General features: G+C 41.3%; 2 protein-coding genes across 2 annotated transcripts; both read left to right on the forward strand.

Moving 5' to 3' along the window:
* Positions 1-19679: 19679 nt before the first annotated feature.
* Positions 19680-21829, forward strand: LOC145415644 (uncharacterized). Its single transcript, XM_080284863.1, has 3 exons — positions 19680-20176; positions 20672-21176; positions 21371-21829. The coding sequence occupies exons 1-3, from the start codon at positions 19680-19682 to the stop codon at positions 21827-21829; spliced, it is 1461 nt and encodes a 486-aa protein (XP_080140989.1).
* Positions 21830-21946: 117 nt separating this feature from the next.
* Positions 21947-22369, forward strand: LOC145415645 (uncharacterized). The gene has a single exon (XM_080284864.1). It carries the CDS (start codon positions 21947-21949, stop codon positions 22367-22369), a length of 423 nt encoding a protein of 140 aa, XP_080140990.1.
* The last annotated feature ends 453 nt before the right edge of the window (positions 22370-22822 follow it).

Genomic DNA, 22822 nt, shown 5'->3' on the forward strand with positions numbered 1-22822 from the left:
CTACAAGTAGCGGCAGTCTTCATCCCACAACGAGTAAATCACTAGAGAAAAGGACCGAGAAAACTTCCAGATAGAAAAACGGAACAAACAAACGAAGAGTGAGACACGACTCACAACTCATCTTACTCACTCGTCTTCACTCAAGTTACTCATCGCTACTCATTCACTCACCACAGCTACCAGTGCGGGAAGCCGACGTCACCATGTGCTGAGATGACATCACAACGCGAGTCTGCCATGCCAAGCAACGTGTGACTGACACCAGGCACTTCTCACCCACTACTCATTACTCATTATTCACATAGCTCCTACTCATATTCACTTATTTTCACAGTTAAGTTGGAAATTCGACGTTCTATGCTGAGGTTTGCCTGGGACAGCCGTTAACCACTACAAATACCAGGCCATGGAGTTTCCTGAGTAATATCGTCCATCAACACACCACTAGAATTATCAAGAGATCTTCAATCAAACCTGTATTTTCTTCCGAGATCGACTTTTGTATCGACACACCTCTACGATCTGTATCAAGTGGGTAAAATTATACTTGCTCATTTCTTCTCAGTGCTAAAATTAGCTATATTCAACTTATTTAATCATCTAGTTTCTAGGACATAAATAAACAAGAGGCGTATTTCATAACATCATATCTTAATGACAGGAATATTTTCGCCACCACCCACGTTAATACCAGATGACACACAAATTGCCACAACATCAGACTCACAATTAAGAGACAGCCCACCCCTTGTACAACCCTCACCACACGTTATAGATAAAGAAACAAATACGGGAGTTTCGGATGATGAGTGGGAAACCCCTTCAGACATAGAGAGTGTCGACTTTGCAGCTGCCTTGCATACGTATGCCAATATACTTAACAGGGTTCACCGGTCCGGTCATACATATTCCACCATTCCCTCACATAACGATAAACTCGTACAAGTTGAATTAACAGGGCAATCATTAAATATGAATCAAGAACCAAATACTGCTGATCTAAAAACCACACCTCACGTTTTCGTGTATCACGAGGATAAGACTGCCCCAAAATTCTCTGGCACAGACAAGGATCGCATTGATGTCATTTCATTAATCAGTCAGTGCGAACAAATGTTCATCAAGCGCCACATACTAGATGAACAAGAAAAAATTGCTATTTTTTCATCTTGCATAAGCCAGGAAAGATGTCCAGCAAGCAATTTATTGCGCTCCGATAAGCTACATCGTGCTAGGACATATGATGAATTTAAAACTGAATTTCTGAAGAAATTTTCTGGAGGTATGAACTTCTTGCCAGGTATAATTCCAGAATTACATAAAATTGTAGATCTTGTAAGGGAGCACACTACAAACCATGTGCTCAGTGAAATAACTGCTGATGTCTCCACAATCAAGAGAACCCTATTAGCTACTCTGGAGAATTCTAAGTGGATAACAGATGATGGAAAGATGTCCCCAGACCTCGTCGTGGACATCATTGGTTATGTAGCTGCCTTGTGTAAATTACCTGATAGAACCCTTAAGATCGCCAAAACGATCGTGTACAACCCAGGAATGTGCTTGCTAGACTTTATGAACGAGGTAGAGATGCAGTGCAGTAAAGCAGGTGTGGTCGACACACATGCACATTCTGGTAGAATCAGGGTACCTGAGACAGTATCAGCTGTGAAAACATCTACACCGACCCCAAACAGAGAACAAAATCGATCGCGACCAGAAATGAGGCAGCCCAAACAAACAAAGATGCCTAGACCTCGTTCCCACACGCCTTCCTACAGGCAGTTTCATAAGTTTTCGCGCAGCCCGAGCAGGTCTCGCGCCATAAACAACACTTCTTATGGGAAATCACCTCGTAGGTCACAGTCAAGGGATAGGTCCATTCTCTGTCATTACTGTGCAAAACCAGGACACACAAGGTATGAATGCTTTATCAAGGCAAAAGAGGATAATCAAAAGACACAAGGATTTGGTCCTTACTGTAGGCATCATAGATACCAAGGGCACTGGACTAGTGATTGCAAAACAGTAGAAAAAATTGTGTCTATGTTCAAATCGGGGGAAGACCAAGTCATGACAAAAAACGAACAAACGTAAAGAAGAACAAGGCTAAACTTCACATAGGAGGCATGTTGGGAAATGAGTGTATCTTGATACCAGCTGTATGTGAGGATCAAAACGTTTCCTTATTTTTAGATACAGGCTCTCCAGTGAACTTAATAACACATGAAGAACTAAACAGAATTCTTAAAAATAAAAAGAAAGTAACTTTTCTGGATGAAGCTGATTTAGAATTATACACAGTAGATGGTCAAGAGATTACAGTAAAAGGTATGATAAGATTAAATCTCAGTTTCACAGAAACTACAAGACCATTCTCTGCATTGTTCTATATCGTTGAAAACTTAGCAATTAAAGCTCATATGTTACTGGGCTTAAGATCCATGAGAACTGAGAACATAACTATACTCCCACAAATGAATGGAATAGACTTTGATAATGAATTCATAGAGGAAATACTTTCAGAGCCCTCACCGATTAGTAGAACAGAGCCAAAAAGAATTGGTAATATTAAAGGCTTAAACAAACATACACAAACAGATGAGTGTATAAATCCACTTACACCAGCAACCCCATCCTCCAGAATTAGTGACCCAGATAACAGTACTGATTTATCAATTTTTCCAGCCCATCTCACTAATGATTTGGTTATACCACCTAATTCATACATGAAGGTTACCATAAAGAGCAAATTACGGAATAGTACTGTTCTTGTCTTAGAAGAATTATGTAAAGTAAAGGGATTGTCAGTAGAAAACGCATTATGTCATACGAACGACGAAGGGCTAACTCAGATATTCATTATTAATCACATGAATGGGGAAGTTCAGTTGAAGAAGGGAACTTGCATAGTTAATATTGAAAAATGTTTCGCCCCTGTGAAGGAAATAAATATTGGTGGAGTAACAAGTGAGATAAAATCTACGGATAGAGAAAGAATAAAAGAGAATTTAATTCACTCAGGTGAATTTGACGAAGAAAATGATTTGTTAACCCTGCTGGAAACACACAGGGACACCGTAGCATTGCCCGGAGAACAATTAGGGTGTACTAACTTGATTAATCACATGATTAATGTGCACCCAGAAACACCACCAATTTTCGTACCAGCTTATCGCATACCACACTCCCAACGTACACTTGCAAATCAGTATGTCGATGAAATGTTAAAGCTTGGAATTATTGAGCCTTCAGTTTCTCCGTGGAACGCTCCCTTTTCTTTGTGCCCAAGAGAAATGGAGAAATGCGTGCGGTAGTAGATTACCGTAAACTAAATAATCACACAATCCCAGACAGATTTCCCATGCCATTGCTAAGTGATGTTCTACAGAATATTGGTCCTGAGAATAATATATTCTCGACCATCGATCTCCTAAACGGATACTATCAGATTCCGGTATCTCAGCAGTCACGTAAATACACTGCCTTTTCAACAAACAGAGGCCATTATCAATATACAAGAATGCCAATGGGACTGAGGACAGCCCCCGGTACGTTCCAGCGTCTTATGAATTACGTATTGTCCGGAATTTTAGGACAAGGAATATTTGTTTATCTTGACGATATTATTATCGCAACGAAGAATATTAAGGATCATCTCAGGAAATTAGACTTACTCTTACAAAAGCTTAGTGATGCTGGATTAAAAATTAAACTTTCTAAATGCAAATTTTGCTTTAAGGAAATAAATTTCTTAGGCCACAAATTAAGTTCTGATGGTATTCACACCACTGATGACAAAATACAGGCAGTGAGAGATTTTCCTGAACCCACTACGACTGACAAAGTTAGACAATTTTTAGGTCTGGCTGGGTACTATAGGTCCTTCGTACCACAGTTCTCTCATATAGCCTTCCCTCTATTCCAACTACTCAAAAAAGATGCTGTATTCCAATGGGAAGAAGAACAAAAAAGGGCATTTAACAATCTAAAAATTAAACTAACAAATGCACCTTGTTTAGCATATCCGAATTACACGAAATCATTTCTTATTTGTACAGACGCATCAGTTAAAGGATTAGGGGCTGTACTGATGCAGGAAGATAAAAGAGGAAAGAATCAACCAATTGCATTTGCCAGCAGACAAACAGGAGGTGCGGAGAAAAATTATAGCACTACAGACTTAGAGGCACTTGCAGTGATTTTTGCATTACAAAAGTTTCGAGATTTGGTATATGGTTACGAAATCCACTTATTCACCGACCATAAACCACTGGTGGGTATGTTTAAAGAAAAACTCCTTTCTGGGAGGAGAGCAAGATGGAAATGTACAGTTGAAAACTACAATGTACAAATACATTATATACAAGGTAAAATGAATATAGTAGCTGACGCATTATCTAGGAACCCGAACACAATTCAGGTCGCGGCGTTAGATCTCAAAGGAAATATCCCAAACCACGAGGATATCGCAAAGGCACAAAGACTTGACCCAGTATGGTCAAAAGTAATATACAAGTTAGAAAGTGGAGATGACATACAATTACCCAAACTTCATGTCCCACTTGAACAATTCACAATGGTCAATAATACATTATACAAAATTAACTCTAAACAACCAAAACGCCAAAGAAATACTAACCAGTTGGTAGTACCTAATGACATGATACCCCAAGTATTACGAATGATACACGACAGCCCACATGCAGGACACCCTGGAAAGGATAAGACATTCAACCAAGCCCAGCTATTATATTACTGGCCTTCATTACGAAGAGATATAAACAATCATATAGACAGATGCGAATCATGTGCAGAACACAAAGGATACCCAATCACACCTGCACCGATGGGTAATTACCCTGTACCACATCAACCATGGGACGTTGTCGCTGTTGATTTACTCAAGATGCCATTATCATACAATAATAACCTATACTTATTCGTAGCAACGGATCATTTTTCCCGTTATGTCATTTTAGCTCCAATTAAAGATAAGACAGCAGAGACAGTAGCAAAGGCAATAACAGATAATGTAATATGTCGCTTTACTACCCCAAAGGTATTAATAAGTGATAATGGAGGAGAATTTAATTCTGAGATCTTACAAGAAATATGTAAACAATACAACATCAAAAAGGTTAACGTTTTGGCCTATCACCCAGCATCGAATGGGTTGGTAGAGAGACAAAATAAAAGGTATTAGATGTGCTACGACACATTCTCAGTGAAAATTATGCAAGCTGGGATGATTGGATTCCCAGAGTAGAGGCCTCCATTAATGGGTCTATAAATAAATCCATTGGTGACACACCACATTTCATTATATATGGCACAGATAAAAAATTACCATATGAGCTCCTAGAAGGTGACAGCATGCCTATATACAATTACGATGATTACTCTAAACTCCGTTTACGTGAATTCCAGGACATTCACAAAAGAGTGAAAAAACAATTAACGATGTCCAAGGAAGAAATGACGGAGGCATTTAACAAGAAGGCAAAAGATTCACCTATCAGCTTAGGAGACATTGTTTACGGAGTCATTCATACGAGAGACAATAAATTATCCCCTAAATTTGAGGGCCCATACAGAGTAATTAACATAAAAGCAAACAAAGTTTTAATTAAGTCACTTTCAAGTGGCGAGGAAAAACAAGTTCATATTGACCATTTAAAACGAGTTTCAAGGGAATTATCCCATAATTATTCAGCCTCGGATACAACCGAACAGGTGAACGTACCTCAAGAAACCAAGCAAGAACACAACAATGATTACAAAAAGAAATTAAGGTCATATACCAAACAATCGAACATAGGTGCAACTGTTCCAATAAAATCTACAGTACATCATTTACGAGAATTAAATATCGATTTAAACTCCTTCTATAAATGAAATAACAGCCAACCGTAACGCACACCATCACTATCATCAACCACAGCTTTATAGGAAATTAATAGATTTTTTTTTCGGTAGGTTACGATGAAGGGACTTATGCTATGGATTCTCCTATACATAGTAAGAGTATATGCGCACCTAGACCCCAAGCATATAGTACGACAAGGATGCCTCATAGCTCCAACGGCCACGACTACAATCGTCAAGGACGTCATGAGTACTGAAATAAGTCTAGATTACTTGTATAACTTACCTACTTATGTAGAAAGACTTGCGACGCCGATGCGAACTCTGGACTTCAAGATAGGGAATTATGTTTCACAAGCACATAACACCAAGGAAGTGGATGAAATGGTGAAGTTAGCGAAATGGAAACTAGAACAGGCGAAGTCAACTATGCTCGTCATGGTCCAAGATCTCCCATCTTATGGAACGGAGGTACTGAGCGACAGGAACAATATCACACGTACTCGCCAAAAGCGCGGTTTGTTCGATCTGGGCGGCGCAATTCTTGGGAACATCTTTGGATTGGCTACAGAGGATGACCTTAAAGAAATAAACAACAAATTTAATAAGATAGCTCAGGTACTAACATACCAAGATAAATTCATCACAGGACAGAACTCGGCAATGAAGACAATTGTGAAAAATCTGAAACAAGCAGAAAACGTAGCTCTCGAGAGTGTAGATAAAATAAATGACTTAGAGGGCAACGTTACTCTTTTCCAGCACTTCTCCATCATCACAGAACATACTGACACGATTCTACTACAATTAGAGAACACTAGAGATCATTTCAGGGCACTTATGCAAGGAATTTCGAATGCTGGTGATGGCAAGATCACAAATGACTTACTCCCAGTTCATGAGCTACGTCAGATAGTTAGTCAAGGCATACATAAACATAAATTGAAGCCATTGTTCCGCAGTAGGGAATTTATGCAATATTACCCGTACTTAGAAGCAACACTAACACCAACATCAGTGATAGTTCATGTACCATTCATCACGGAAGACCTGTTCACAGTATACCAAATACACCCCTTCCCCTATAGAAACAACAACACTTTGGTCATCATCAACATCAACACAGACACCGAACTCATCATGGTCTCCAAGAGACGAGACACTGTCACTTTCGCAAGTGAGTCAACGATTGAGCGAAAGTGCCGCACATCCTTACATGCTGTTCATCTTTGTCCTGCGTACATTTTCACGTTTCAGCCTACTGATACAGTCCCTTGTGAAATGGCTATCATCAGCAATAACAATATTCATCATCATTGCAACTTCACTTTTGCTCCAGATAAACTTGTACACCATCAACGCATTGGACACTCGCAGTTTTTTTATTTCCCTCATAACACATCAGTTTACATAGTCTGTCCAGATATACCACCATCTCATACATCAGCCTCAGGATTATACATAGCACCAGACTACTGTGCGGTATTTACACCATCCATGTCTACTTTTTCCACCATCAATCACTACGCCATTATCAACCATACACACAAACATTTCCACCCACTGCCTAATATGAACTTAAACATGAGCACAAGTATTAAGCTGACTTCACCTAAGTTTGAAACTATGCAGCTGATCAATGAAACAATGAAGCCCTGGGAAGATTTGAGTTTGAGTATGTTCAACCCATATTACGTGTATAGCCAAGCACCTTCTGTCTTTATAATCGTCTGCATTGTAGCTGCAGTACTGCTGTTCGCAATGCACAGAATGCATGCAAGAATTGCTAATTTGGAGTCATTATTTAGTGGGGGGAGAGTTAACATCACAGTTAACCACCCTGAATGAAGTGTATATATTTTGTATATAGTATTAATTATATATATATAAAAAAATAATAATAATAATAATAATAATACAAAGAAGAATGACCCATATATGACAGACCAGTACCATTATCTTTGAATGAAATATTAATAACTCTTACAATAATCTTAATTTTAAACTATTTTTATTCTTGCATGTATGCATTTCACTATAATATCCCAAGTACATACTGTATTACAGTTAAATAATTTACTTTAATGCATTTATTCAAATATGTATACAACTTATTTAAAATGTAATATTACTGAATAATCACTATTTACTATGAATAATATATGTATACAATATTCATACAATTATGTTACTTTACAATATTATATATTTCACTTAATTAGCTTATAAGTTCATTATAATGTGTATGTAGTATGTATTAATATGTTATAACTATTAAATGTCGATGGTACGCCATTTTCGCGCGGCCGAGCAAATGTAGGACTACATAATAGATAGATAGATAAATAGATAGATAGAGAGACAGATAGAAGCAGGGAGTCAGATGATGAGAGGTGTTGTGTCTGCGAGAATCGAGCAGTACTAAACATGCTTACACACTCTGACGCGAGGAATGCTTGAGACAGCGTCTAGTGGCCATATACACACATACACATATGCTCACACACAGGCTACGGGAACTTTCCATCCACGAGGAACACACGTGACACACCCCTGCTACACCAGAATTTTAGGAAAGAGAGTTGAGAAGGAGGCAAGCGACCCTAGAGAGAGGTCGAGACGGAGATTAGCCTTAGAACAGAAAGAGAGAGAGATAGCGAGACAGGGAGGTAGCTACCCGGGACTTATACTCTTCCCATAGAGAGACCTGTTTAATATTCCAAGACAAATAAAAATAGTCCCATACTATTCTTTACCTCTCCCGTCACTACATGACATCTGGTGGGGAAACTACTACAAGATATAAAAGCCGCTCGACCACAAGTCTAAAATATACTTCTCTACAAGTGACTACAAAGTTTTTATGACAGCTGTAGCTCAAGCGGTATGCGAATGGCAGCAATTTAGATCTGCCCTAGAATAATATTAATGTTGACAAAAGCAAGAAAACTTCCCACAGAGATGTAGAAAGTTTTAATAATTAAGCAGGTGTGCAGTGCCTTCCAGTGTATTCAGAGAACACATGAAAACTGCATACCCGGTCCTGCGATATGCATGCCGATTTGAAAGAAATAGAAAATACTGCATCATAAAAAGAATAAAAAGTACAGTAGTATCTCGATGCAAACGCGACATAATCGCAGTGGCATATGTAAAGGGGTAATATCCCAGGGTTCACCCCGTGAGTAGTAATAGTAGTAGTACAGGTAGTGGCCGTAGTAATAACAGTAGTGGTAATAGTAGCAGCTAACAGATGGGAGCCCATTGTACAAAATGTACAAAGATATCAAAGGTATATTTGCCTTCCCTCCCTTTTTTGTTTCCTTTATAAGTTTTGGAAAGGGGACTAACCCCTCCCCCCAAAAAAAAAATAATAATAGCTGTAGAAAATTATATATAGTGAAAGACATTATCATGGAACCAGACGAACTAGCCTGAGTAGTTTCGAAGAAATCCATATGCTCACTTTCCCTTGTTTCTAATCGTTTTATTTTAGAGAGGGGGACTGACCTCCTCAAGGATTACTGGGGGAAGGATAACGCTCTCCATGTCGCATTACGGATGACACTTCATTGTACAACATGTACTAAGATATCAAAACCATGTCTGCCCTCCTTTCATTACCAGTTTTTATGAGAAATTTTAATTTGGTGAAGGGGTTGACTCCCATAAAACTCATGGTTGGGAAAGTGTATATAGAGGAAGACCTTCTGAGTAACGAGACGAACCCTCATGGGAAGTTTCATTCAGATCCATCACATAGCCTAAGAGGAGTTAAGGCACACACACACACACACACACACACACACACACACACACACAGGCTGCATATAGCGCAGTGGTTTAGGGTGAGTTGTTGAAATTGATACCATCATGCTTCGCAGGATTAATAATAATAATAATAATAATAATAATAATAATAATCAATCATTTCCTGTGGCACCCTCGGGGATGCATAGGGCCTCGATGAACTCACACCACCACATCCTATCTTGTGCTAACTCCTCAAGATCTCCCCAACACTCATCTCCAGCTTCCCGTCTCATTGTCCTCACCCACGTCTCTTTTTGGCCTTCCTCTACCTCTCCTACCAAGTGCCACCCACCCTGGTGTACCTCGTACTATTCCCTGTCTCCTATACACATGTCCTAGCCACTTCCATCGTGAGAACCTAACATATTCATCGACCGGCTGCACTCCCGTTATTTCTCTAATTCTACTATTTGGTATCCTTTCCCACCACTTAACTCCTAATATTCTTCTAAGTGCTTTGTTTTCAAACACCAAGAATTTATTTTCCATAGTCACTGTGCTGTACCAAGACTCGTGTCCATAAATTAAGATACTCCTAACCATTACCTTATAAAGTTTGATTTTTGTATGCACAGAAAAATTGTTATTATTCCAAATATTTTTAAGCATTCCCATTGCCTGATTAGCCTTCTTTAACCTTTCCTCGAATTCAAAGTTCAAAGAACCATCCTTGGCTAAATAAGTACCTAAATATTTAAACCTATCAACTTGCTTTACAACCATACCTCCAATTACACATTCCTGCACATTTTCCATATTCATATTGATTATTTCAGTTTTTCCACAATTAATAACCAAACCCACCTTGCGACCTTCACTCACCAAACAGTCCAACACTCTCTGCATCTCTTCTGGCCCATCACAAATCAAAACTATATCATCTGCATAATCTAAATCCAAAAGTTTCCTGTTCTCTCCCCAAAGTATACCTGCACCGGTTTCTGTTCCAACGCGTTTCATAATGTAATCAATGACCAATATAGATAGTAAAGGCGATAATGTAATCAATGACCAATATAAATAGTAAAGGCGATAATAATAATAATAATAATAATAATAATAATAATAATAAAATTAATCTGTGCATATGTATGTATCTGTCTATAGTCAGATACATTAATCCCGTACTGGATAACCACAAACAAATCACCTCCATGTCACCCTGTCCTTTGCAATCAGGCTGCCCTCTCACACCCTAATCTCTCATATATCCTTCCACCCCACCCTTCCACCTCATCCTCGGTTTCCCCCTCCTCCCTCCATCCTCCATATCACTCAAGCGCATTCCCCTAGTGTATTCTCCATCCCAAATACATTTTTTCCAATGCTTTTAGTTATCCGTATCAACGCCAAAACTCTCCTTCACTTCATCATTTGGCCGTCTCCTACGTAAATTAACATGATGCCCTCAAATAACTCATTTCTAGAGGTCTCACTATTACTTTTTGCCCTTTCAACAACGCCCAGACTTCATTTCCGTAAGTTAAAGCATAGATCAGAATACTGTCATACAGCTAATTTTAGACTTCCATGCGTATTTTCCTCTTCCTTTTCACGGCTTTCAGTGTCCTTATCACTGCTTTCAATGAGCCAGCAACCTTTCTTCCCTGCTGTGTCCTTTCATGCACTTTATCATCTAACCTCCATCCTTGTTCTTCTCACGCCCTAAATACTGGAAGTTACTCACATTCTCCATTTCCTGAACATCCAGCCTCAGTATCCATTCTGGGACTTATTTTCTGTCAAAGATCATAACTTTGATCTTAACTGTATTGTTTTTTTTGTCTTTTTTTTTCCATAGTACACTCGCTGCCAGATTCATTCACCAAATTTTGCAGTTCCCACTCGTCTTTAGTTGTGAGTACAGTATCATCAGTAAATAACAGGACAGATAGTTTTCAAACCTAACTTTCTACCGTTCAGGATACTCCAGCACCCTTTGCCTTTCCTTGTATTTCTTTTATAACGCAGTCCATATATAACCTAAGCAACCACCGAGACATGACACTTCCTTGATGCAGTTCAACATTCAAATAACAGAATTCACTAAGTTCATTCTCCACACTCATTACTTCCCTAACGCCATCACAAATACGGAGGACAGTATTCAGCAGTTTCCCGTCCACTCCATATATTTTCAGCATCTTCCACATTCTCTGTCTGTCTGTTCTGTCATATACTTTATCTAAATTCATGAAGTCAGCATACAACTCTTTTCATTTCTCTAGATACACTTCTACAAAACATCTTAAAATGATATTTGATCCACACAACCCTTTCCTTTCCTTAAACCCTCTTGTTCCTCTCCAACTAATTCTTCGGTTATTTCCCTAATTCCATCAACAAATATATTTCTTTCCTGTTACACTGAGAAGACAAACACCACTATGACTGACGCATACTACTATTTTTTTTTTTTTTTTTTTTTTTTGTATAGTTGAGCTACCATACCAGACTTCCAATCCTCTGGAACTCTACCTGACTCATAGGCCAGTCTGCACATTTTCCATTATCGTCTATCACAGTCTCTGCCAGTATTTCACATTTCTCCACATCGCATTAATTTCGACTTTTTTCAGTACTTCAGATTCATCCATCCTACTAATCTCTTCTTCCCTTCTCTCCTCCCTCCTTCCCTCAACTATTTCCCAACAACATACTGTATGCTTGCATTCTCTATATTCAGCAGTTCCTTAAAATGTTCTCGTTATCTGCTTACTTTTTCTTTCTTCTCCACCAGTATTCGCCTCTTTTTTTTTTTTTTTTTACCTCCCTCTATTTTACACTCTAATTTCTTACATACTTCTCATCGACTGTTTTCTTACTTTCTTCTTCTAGTCCCTTCACTTCCCTTCTCATCTCAACATAGAATTCTCTTTTCCATTTCTCCACATCCTCTATTCCTGTACTTTTCATCCAGTTTCTATATGCTTCTTCTCTTCCACAGCTCGATTCACCTCTTTATTCCACTGTGCTGTTCCTTTCAACTTCATACATCTTCGCTTCACCCAGCACGCTACCTCACATACTGAAGAAACTTTTTCTGTGGATATCCTACACATATCTTCCACCTCTTCCCTCTGCTGTAAATAACATCTACTCCGTCACTCCTCCACTTTTCTCATGTAACCTACTCCACCTTTTCCCTTTCATCATGCAGTCTTTCTGTTTCCATTGCAGTAACGGCTTCCTCCTGTCTTCCTCTACATCTGTTCACCCATTGCTTTTGAATCTCTGTCTTTGCCACTGCTGTATAGTGGTCAGATAGACCACTTCCATAACCTCTATACACTCTTGTGTCAAATGCAAATCTTATCATTCGATCATTCACACACAAATAGTCGATCACTGCCAACGTTCATCCAACTCGCTTCCCATCCTACTTATCACCTGCCATGTATATCAGGATCATCTTGTGCCTGAAAAGGGTACTGGCTGTTACCAAGCCCTTTACCATGTCTGCCACGGCATTACCATTCAGACCATTCTCATCCACTTCAGGTAACATCCCACTGCCCAATCACTACATATTGTATTCTAGCATACCCTACTTTTCCATTCATATCTCCAATCACTCTCTCACTTGTCCCAAACTTCTTTTGCATGTTTCCACATTTGTCCAAAACTCATCTTTCACTCCAGGCACTTGGTCTTCTATCAAAGCATACTATCAAACAGTCGCCCAAGCTCATCTTCATATTTTCATTCTTACCCTCACAATCCATGATCCAGCTGATCCATATTCCCTTATGCTCCCTTTCCATATCCTTTGCCCTCTCATTCTCATTCATTCCAGCACGTATACCTAGTCCATATTCCCACGTTCTAACGCTCTTACCCTTACATTTCGTCTCAGTCAGTTCTCATATATCTACTTGTGCATCTTCAAGTGCCTGCAAAATCTCCCTCTCTTTCACCTCATCATTCGCACCTTTCACATTTCATGGTGTCATCCTTAACGTGTCCCTTGTCCGGTCAACTGTTGGACCGTCTGGGTCCAAGGCTTTAGTTTGTTATTTTACGGGGTCGGACACTGGCCCTCCACAAACCCACTTTGCCAACCTGACTCATAAGGAACACCTAGGTTTGGCTATATGGTTATCACCTAATGTACGGTAGTACAGTATGTTTCCTGATATGCAGGAAATCATTTGGTTTGCCATTCAGTGTACAGTTACCTCAGGGTAACCTTATATCGAGAGACTGGATGGTGGGCCCACCAATAATAATAATAATAATAATAATAATAATAATAATAATAATGACAACAACAACAACAACAAGAAACAGCGCTCAGAGAATGCAACGCCTGCAGCTGGTTTAAGGGCCTATTATTAGACTAATATTAGACTTTGCCTGTGGTCTTCACTTTTGACAAACTACTCTTAAAATATTATTACTTCACTCTTGCCTAATGCTTTGCCACCAACTTTGGTTCAAATAAAATATAAACTGCTTGAGTTGCCTGTGTCCAATGACTTTAACATTTAACCTTTTCCTGTAACTTGACCTTTGACCAACTGTTCTCAAACTCGAATATCTTTTTCCTTCTTTTAACCTGAACCATTCCGAAAAATGTAGTCTACATTGGACTTTGACTTTTGGCATATTGTTCTTAAAAAAAAAAATCCTCAACTTATCCGCCAAACTTGATTAAAATAAAGATCTTTTAGTAATTTTGTTCTCATAAACACACACATGGGCTGCAATTCAACCTTGTCTGTAACCTTGATCATTGACCGACTGTTCTCAAACTGATTCCCTTCGTTGTTGCCAGACTCTTAACCCTTCAATCAACTTTCATTTAAATCAGATCAAAACTGTTTGAGCTGCCTTTGCCCTGTGACCATGTCCCTTGACATTTACTGTAACGTTCAACGTTGGCGGGTTGTTCTAAAAATTGAATCCATTTATTCACGTTTTATCTTCAGCAATTCTATGAAGTTTGGTCTAAACTGGATAAAAACTAAGTTGGTTTTGAACCTGACCTTTGACCAATTGTTCTCAAAAAGTTTGGCGTAAATCGGATAAAAACTGTTCAAGTTGGCCTTGTCCTTTGACATATTGTTCTAAAAAACAATAGGTTTACTCCATGGCTGATCCTCAACCCTCCCACCTAGTTTGGTTAAACCTGGATCAAAGCTGTTAAAGTTATTTGATTAACAATCACACAGGTCGAACTTTGACCTTACCCAGTGACTTTGACTTCTGAGTGTTCTCAAAACTGAATCACTTCATTCTTGCCTTACCATCACACTTCCGCAAGTTTGGTCTAAACTGGGTAAAAAACTGTTTAAGTTGATCCTACTACGCAGACGTTTGACCAAGCCCTGTGACCCTGACCTTTGATCTATTGTTGCTGGGCCCTTCTAATGGCAGGGCCCAATAGAGGAACGCAGCAGTCTCTGAGTCATTTGTTGTACCCAGGAGAGAACTGGGTCATAGAGTCCCCAGGGCGACTCCAGCAATTTTCCGTGTCCAGTTGGATGCTAGGCGACGCTTACTGATCGTGCCAGTTGTCAAATGATGAGGTCTTTTGATGAATCATATGCCAGCTTCCCCGGTGACCGTCAGCAAGGCCAAGCCGAGACACTACAATTATTCCAATATACACTGTCTTTCTGTAATACTAAATCTCGTATGTGAACATTAGAGCCTCCAGATATGTGTGTGTGTGTGTGTGTGTGTGTGTGTGTGTGTGTGTGTGTGTGTATCTATCTATCTATCTGTCTATCTATCTGTCTATCTATCTATCTATCTATATATATATAATATATCTATCTACCTATCTATCTATCTATCTATCTATCTATCTCTCAATATAGATATATATATATATATATATATATATATATATATATATATATATATAACACTCATCTTAAATACCAGGACCAACTTTCCTAGCCCCGGGCTCCTACGCTCCTCATTGGGCAACGTAGGATGGATGGATATATATATATATATATATATATATATATATATATATATATATATATATATATATATATATATATATATATATATATATATATATATATGCATGCATGTATAAACATGAAAAGAATGCAACTAAAAAGACAGGTAAATGAACACAAACAAATGCAAATGATTTTCAGCTTATAAACTTATGACATTCCATAGCTGATCGCGAGCGCAGCACGTCTCTCTCTCTCTCTCTCTCTCTCTCTCTCTCTCTCTCTCTCTCTCTCTCTCTCTCTCTGTGGCTCTTGAACTGGGTGGGGCGATATTAACTGCTCCTCGTCCCCCTTTTCTCATTCCCTTAATCTTTTCTAATAGTGATATACAACTATAATAAATGAATATTTCTGTTTAGCTTAGTTGTGCTTTATGGAGAATCCGACAAATAGAGCGAACGTTGTTCTACTTCACAAAAACATAGGTTTCCTCAAGGGCTATCCCTCAACCTTTCCGCCAAGTTAAATTCCAACTTTTAAGTTGTTTTGTTACACACTCACACACACACACACACACACACACACACACACACACACACACACACACACACACACACACACTATCTGTCTATCTATCTAATGCCAGACACCATAATCCCGTACGGGGTGGCCATTTGACTCTGAGTTATTTGTTTTACAGGGAGGGGCACTAACCCTCCACCAACCCACTTGACACGTAGGGAGCACGTATGGTTTGGTTATATGGTTACCACCCAGCGTTGTAAATGGTTTCTTGGCTTACAGGAAACCATTTGGCTTGTCACTCAATGTAAAGCCACCTGTAACAGAAAGAAAAGCATTAAGTAGTGACAGGAAGGATGGGAGAAATAGGAAGAGAGGAGGGCAGGCACAGAAAAAGAATGATAAAGGCTAAGGAAGACACACACATCAGGTAAATTACTTGATATTTGGAAGAAAGCAAACATTGTTCGCCTATTCAAGAAAGGAAATAGACAGAATCACTTAACTACCGACCAGTATCTCTGACCGGTCTTGTAAGATATTAGAAAAGCTGACAAGAAAAAACTGGATAAACCATCTGGAAAAATACAATATGATAATAGCCAGTTCGGTTTTAGAATGGGAAAATCATGTGTTATTAATCTATTAAGCAACTACTGTAGAGTTGCAGAAGCACTACAGAAAAGAGAAGGACGGGTAGACAGTATCTATTTGGACTTCAAGAGGGCATTTGACAATGTACCACACCAAAGACTTTTATGGAAATTGTTCTATCAAGGAGGAATCCAGGGTAATCTGTATTGTTGGATGCAAGATTTTCTTAGAAAAAAAGGAAAATGAGAACAGTACTAAGGGGAAATTACTCATCATGGAGAGAAGTGACTAGTGGAGATCCACAGAGCTCAATTATGTTTTTAGTATATATAAATGATACGGACAGCAACACTGGAAATGGAAGTTATCTAAATATGTTTGCTGATGACGCAAAAATACAGTGGAAAATTACAATCTCAGACTCTTGCAGAGAGCTTCAAGAATAATTAAAAAAGCTTCATGACTTGAGAAATAGAAATAGATGGCAACTGAAATTCATTGTGGACAAATGCCATGTAATCAAGTTTGGCAAAAGAGGAAATATGACCAGACTGGTATTATAAACTAGGAAGTTCAACCCTACACACATCAAAAGAGAAGGACCTAGGAGTGATAATAATAGACTATTTCCGGTTGACCACATGAATCAGAAAGTATGGAACATTTATACACTGCTTGCTAATATGTGAATAGCATTCACATATTTAAACGATGACATGCTGAGAAAGATAATCACATCATTAATTAGGCCAACCCTGGAATATGCATCAGTAGTATGTCTTACCGCATCTAATGCGGTAAAGAGAGAGAGAGAGAGAGAGAGAGAGAGAGAGAGACAGACAGACAGACAGACAGAGAGAAGAGTGTAGGAGAGAGACAGAGGCACAAGGATGCTAACACGGTGTTTATATGTATGTACGGTCGCGTCAGCATAACATCCATTAGCCTAGCTATAATGAACACCAGGCCTACAATAGACGCTATGAGCGAGTGTGGGGGCAGTGTGTGGGTAGTCAGGGACGAGTGAGGGACGAAGTGACGTCGATCCTTGGATTTACCAGACGGAGACTCCAAAAGGGGGGAGTTCAAGCGATGTGCAACTCCACGTCCATCCCGGGAAAGTGTTACTACTGTGAGAATATTACGCCCGTGAGGGACTAGTGTCGTGTACTTCACACCTCTACCCACACACTGATACTGTAAGACGAGAATTGGACTCGCCACAAGTGAGTTGCCCTTGCTTACTTTAAGAATACGTATTGATCTGTACGTGGTTGATGTCACGACATAATCTGATTATAAATGTAGGAAAGTAAGGACGAGAATTAAAGCGATATGTGTATACGAGGTAAACTTTGGTAATTTGTAATTATGTGTATGACCAAGTGTTATAACAATGAGTGATGCCATTATAACATACTGAGATAGTAAAATTGCAATTCCAGGTATGACCGAATTAACAGTCGAGTCCAGCTGGGCGGGTCTCATTACCCGTTTCCCCCTCCGAGAGTGCAGGCGGTTACAGTCATGCTTGGGGTCCGTCGGTGAGAGGAGCAGGCCCGACCACGACCTACGACAGCGCTGGGGGTGTTAAAGTCTACGGAGGCGGCCTACCTACGATCGGTGACACCGCCACTCAGGACATCTTGAGTTGTGAGTGGGAAGACTACACAGGACCGCGAGTGTTGATAAGCAACTTTACTCAGGCGATTGAAAGCCGGGAGCTGATACGTTACGTCTTGTGCATTGTGAAGAAAAATACAGTACGTTAGTTTACGTATTGGGTAGGAATTTATCGCCCGTGTGCCAGAAGATGTTAAATAATCGTGACACATTAAATGTGAGAAATGTGAGTGTAATATTCAGGAAGTCGATATTGATATCGTAACGTCGTGTATATGCTATAAGGTTGTGAATTAAAGCTAATTAGTGCGCCTTGGATATTAAGAGTCGTGATTGATACTAGGCTCTCAGTGAGAAATGTGAGTGTAATATTCAGGAGGTCGGTATTGATATCGCAATGTCGCTTATATGCTATAAGGTTGTGAATTTAAACTAATTAGTGCACCTTGGATATTAAGGGTTGTGATTGATACTAGGCTGTCATAGAGGTTCTAGTGTGGCGCTATACTTTAAAGGCAAAGCTTAGTGCTCGCTGTCTGGCTGTTTGGCGTGTGATGGGATAAACGTTGCATGAACGAGAGTGTGACTAAGAGTTAAAAAAAAAAAAAAAAAAAAAAGAGGGAAGAGAGGGCGGAACCAAACATACCGGGCGGAACCCAACCTAACATACCGGGCGGAACCCAACCCAACATACCGGGCGGAACATACCAGGCGGAACATATCGGCATGGACAACCCAGAAGGAATGGAACGTGCGGAACATGACGGGCAGAACGTAACCTATGGAACGGCTCAAAGGATAGTCGAGGAGGCAAGGGAAGCAACGGGGGGAGAGGAGTACGAGACGGAGGCTGCGGGGACGATGATGGAACAAAGAGACGAGGAGAGGGCCGAATCTGGGCTGCAAGAATGCTTAGAGAAGTGGCCGGCAGTTGAAGGCAGACTGGCTGAGGCACATGAGAAAGTGTGCATGAGAGCCCTCCTGCCGACTCTGCAAACCCTGCAAGAACAGAACAAAGTGATCCATGATCGCTTGACACAGTTGGAGAACTTGATGGGAATGGAAGGGAGGAACGAGATGAGCTTGAGGCCACAGGTGCAGCAAGAGACTATAGCAGTACACGAAGGATCGGCAAAGAGGCCAAGACATGGTGATGGCACGGAAGACAAACAAATGTGGGAGACTAGGGGAACCCAGTAGGGGGAGCAGGAACAGATGCAAGGGGCCGCGACTCTACATCAAGAAGAGTCAACAATTAGCGGACCAGGGCCAGGGTGGCAGAGGTCAGGGAACCCAAAACTGACTAGATCAGGAACGGAATAGCTGACATGCGCTGCCCCTATGGGCATGGAGGTGATAGCTTCTGGCTTGAAGGAATTGATTGCAGCCACGAGGTTGCCACAGACCCAACTACCAACCTTCGAAGGGAATAGCTGGAGGGAGTATTGGGAGTTCATTCATGCATTCGAACAACACATAGGGAGGGCCGTAGTCCCAGAGGAATATAAGCTGCAGACGCTCATGCAAGCATGTGCAGTGCCTGTCAGGAACACGCTACAAACATGCAACTGTTTGGACCCAAGAGAGGGTTATGAGAAGGCAATGGCCATATTGGAGGACAGATACGGAGACAGACATCAGTACGTCCGAGAGATTGTGGAAGGAATACTTGAAGGGCCCGTGATCAAAGGTGAGGATGAGGGTGGCCCTAGAAAATTCGCCGACAAGTTGGGGTCTTGTATTCTGAGTCTGGAGACAATTGAGAGATTGCAGGAGTTGGACACCATTCGCTTGATGGACCTGCTGTCGTGTCGGTTGCCTGAAAGGGCACTTATACGGTATGAGGATGAAACTTATGCCCACAACAAATGATACGGGTATTATCCCGGCGTTAAATGGTTGAAAACCTTTATCCTGGAGGAAGCGGACAGAGTGTGTGTGAGGAGGAGAACCAAGGAAAGGGGAGCAACCACCAAGCAATCCACCGAGATTGGTGTTAGAAAGAATCCAGATGGGCGTGTGATCGGCTTGGCCACCACTGGTGATGATGAACCTGCAAGCGAGAGAGACTTGTGTCGGCTGTGCGGGGGGCTGCACACCCTGGTGGGTTGCAAGAAATTCCGTGCCATGAGAGTTGAAGAAAGGAGGGAACACTTAAGAGGCCCAAGCTCGAAAGGGGCAAAAGGCAGGAACGGATGACTCACCACTAAGGCAGGAACAACGCCGTTACATGTGCAGCTTTGCAAGGTGGTGTTGCCCATTATTGAAGTGAAGGCGGCTAGTAAAGGCTCGGATGCTGTAGTCCAGACGAGAGCACTTTTGAACTCTGGCAGCAACCGAACCTTCTGTACGACCCAGTTGGCAAGCAGGCTGGGGGCACCACGGAGAACTGTATGGGTAACATTAGACACTGTAACTCAGGTAACGGTGCAGCGAACTGAGATAGACTTAGTAGTTAGCAGCGGGCGTTCCCGTAAACTGAACCGGAGGATATCGCTGCATGGGGAGATTGTCACTCAGCGACTCCCTGCAACGCTGAAGGATTCAGTAGCCTCTGTACAGGACACAGCACGATGGAGTCATTTGGCGGGAATAGAGCCACTGAACACGTACGAAGTTGAGGTGCAACTATTGATTGGTCTTGATGCTCCGCAAGCATTGACACCCTTGGAGGTCAGGGCAGGGAGCAGTGGAGAACCCTTTGCGATAAGGACGTCACTGGGATGGACCGTCAGTGGACCTGTACAACCTTGTGCTGAGGTAGAAGACAGACCAGAGGAGGTAGGATGTGTGGCTGTAGTGGACAACAATTCCCAGGAAACACGGTTGGAGGAGCAAGTGCGACAGTTTTGGAACTGAATGCAAGTTACTTGAAGAAGGGAGATGGCCTGTCCGTTGAAGACAATAGGGTGATATAATTCTGGTCAAGCATGGCGACAAAGGTGATGGGGCACTACCGGCTCCCTATACCATTCAGACGAAATCCACCCAAGCTCCCAGACAACAAGTTAATGGCATTGAGGAGGTTATAGGGCCTGAAGAAGAGGCTGCTCAGAGACCCGCCCTTACACCAGCGCTACGCAGAAGAGATGCAGCTGCTGCTAGATAAAGGCTATGCCGAATCGGTGCCTCATAATGAACTTCACGCAAGGCCTCACATGTCCTGGTATCTGCCACACCATCCGGTGTTAAACCCAAACAAGCCCAGAAAGGTGCGCATTGTATTTGACTGTGCAGCAGAATGTGGGTCGGTGCCTTTAAACAACCAGGTGCTACAAGGGCCTGATCTAAATAAAAAACTGCTGGGGGTACTCCTCCGGTTTCGCCAAGGGTCAGTGGCCCTCATGGCAGACATAAAGGCTATGTTTCACCAGGTCAAGGTAGCTCCAGAACACAGGGATGCCCAACGATTTCTTTGGTGGCCGGAAGGGGATGTACAGCAGACTCCCCAGACATACCGGATGTCGGTGCACCTTTTCGGTGGGATCTAGAGTCCGTCATGTGTCTCGTATGCTTTAAAACAAACCTTTCTAGATCACAGAGATGTATGTCCTGACAACGTGGTGGATACCCAGCGGAATTTTTATGTGGACGACCTGCTTATCTCGATGCAATCTGCTGACAAAGGAATAAAGTTGGCAGAACAACTGCGACATGTCACCTCGCTGAGTGGCTTCAGACTCACCAAGTGGACAAGCAACAGTAAGGAAGTACTCGAATCCATTCCCGAATCAGAGAGGCATAAGGAAGTAAAGGAGATCGACATAGAACGCAAGCCTCTTCCTGCGGAACGAGCACTTGGAGTAAGGTGGGACCTGGAGAAGGACCAAATGGCAGTGGTCATCAAACGCTTTGAGCAAGGGGGGTCAGTTACAAGGAGGGATCTCTTGCGTGTAATCAGCTCAGTATATGATCCGCTTGGATTCCTTGCACCATTCCTCATTCGCACCAAGGTCATCTTCCAAGAGGAATGCAGGAGGACGAGGCTATATCTGACAATAGTGAGATGCAGTGGCGATGGTGGCTGGTAGAATTAACTCACCTCGCAGATTTCAGGATACCACGGTGCTAGGACCCAAGAAGTGCAAAGGGAATGTCATTTCAACTACATCACTTCTGTGATGCTTCGCAAGTGGCGTATGGAGTAGTATCATACCTGAGGATCTCTGATGGGACCGGAGATGTTCATTGTGCCTTTGTCTATGGAAAGGCCAAACTGGCCCCGCTAAAACAGCTGACTATACCCCGTCTGGAGTTATGTGCTGCCGCATTGGCTGTCAAGGTTGACGAGCCATTAAGGCATGAGCTATCAGTCGACGCGGGAGGGTCCGTCTTCTGGACAGACAGTGTGATAGTACTACAGTATACACAGAGAGGCGGTTTCACATGTTTGTAGCCAATCGAGTGGCGGCCATACACAAACAATCAGAAGTGACCCAATGGAACCCAGCAGATGATGTGACACGAGGACTGAGTTGCTATGA

The sequence above is a fragment of the Coenobita brevimanus genome, chromosome 103 (assembly GCF_032717465.1).
Source record: "Coenobita brevimanus isolate Jiangsu-jjx chromosome 103, ASM3271746v2, whole genome shotgun sequence".
Taxonomy (NCBI): domain Eukaryota; kingdom Metazoa; phylum Arthropoda; class Malacostraca; order Decapoda; family Coenobitidae; genus Coenobita; species Coenobita brevimanus.

Bases quoted from the DNA above. Each gene is read 5' to 3' on its own strand.
- LOC145415644 (XM_080284863.1), top strand. From the start codon at position 19,680: ATGGGCATGGAGGTGATAGCTTCTGGCTTGAAGGAATTGATTGCAGCC. The intron at 20,177-20,671 runs GTATGAGGATGA...GAACTCTGGCAG, and splicing joins CCTGAAAGGGCACTTATACG to CAACCGAACCTTCTGTACGA. The intron at 21,177-21,370 runs GTGCGACAGTTT...AGGAGGTTATAG, and splicing joins AAACACGGTTGGAGGAGCAA to GGCCTGAAGAAGAGGCTGCT.
- LOC145415645 (XM_080284864.1), top strand. From the start codon at position 21,947: ATGCAATCTGCTGACAAAGGAATAAAGTTGGCAGAACAACTGCGACAT.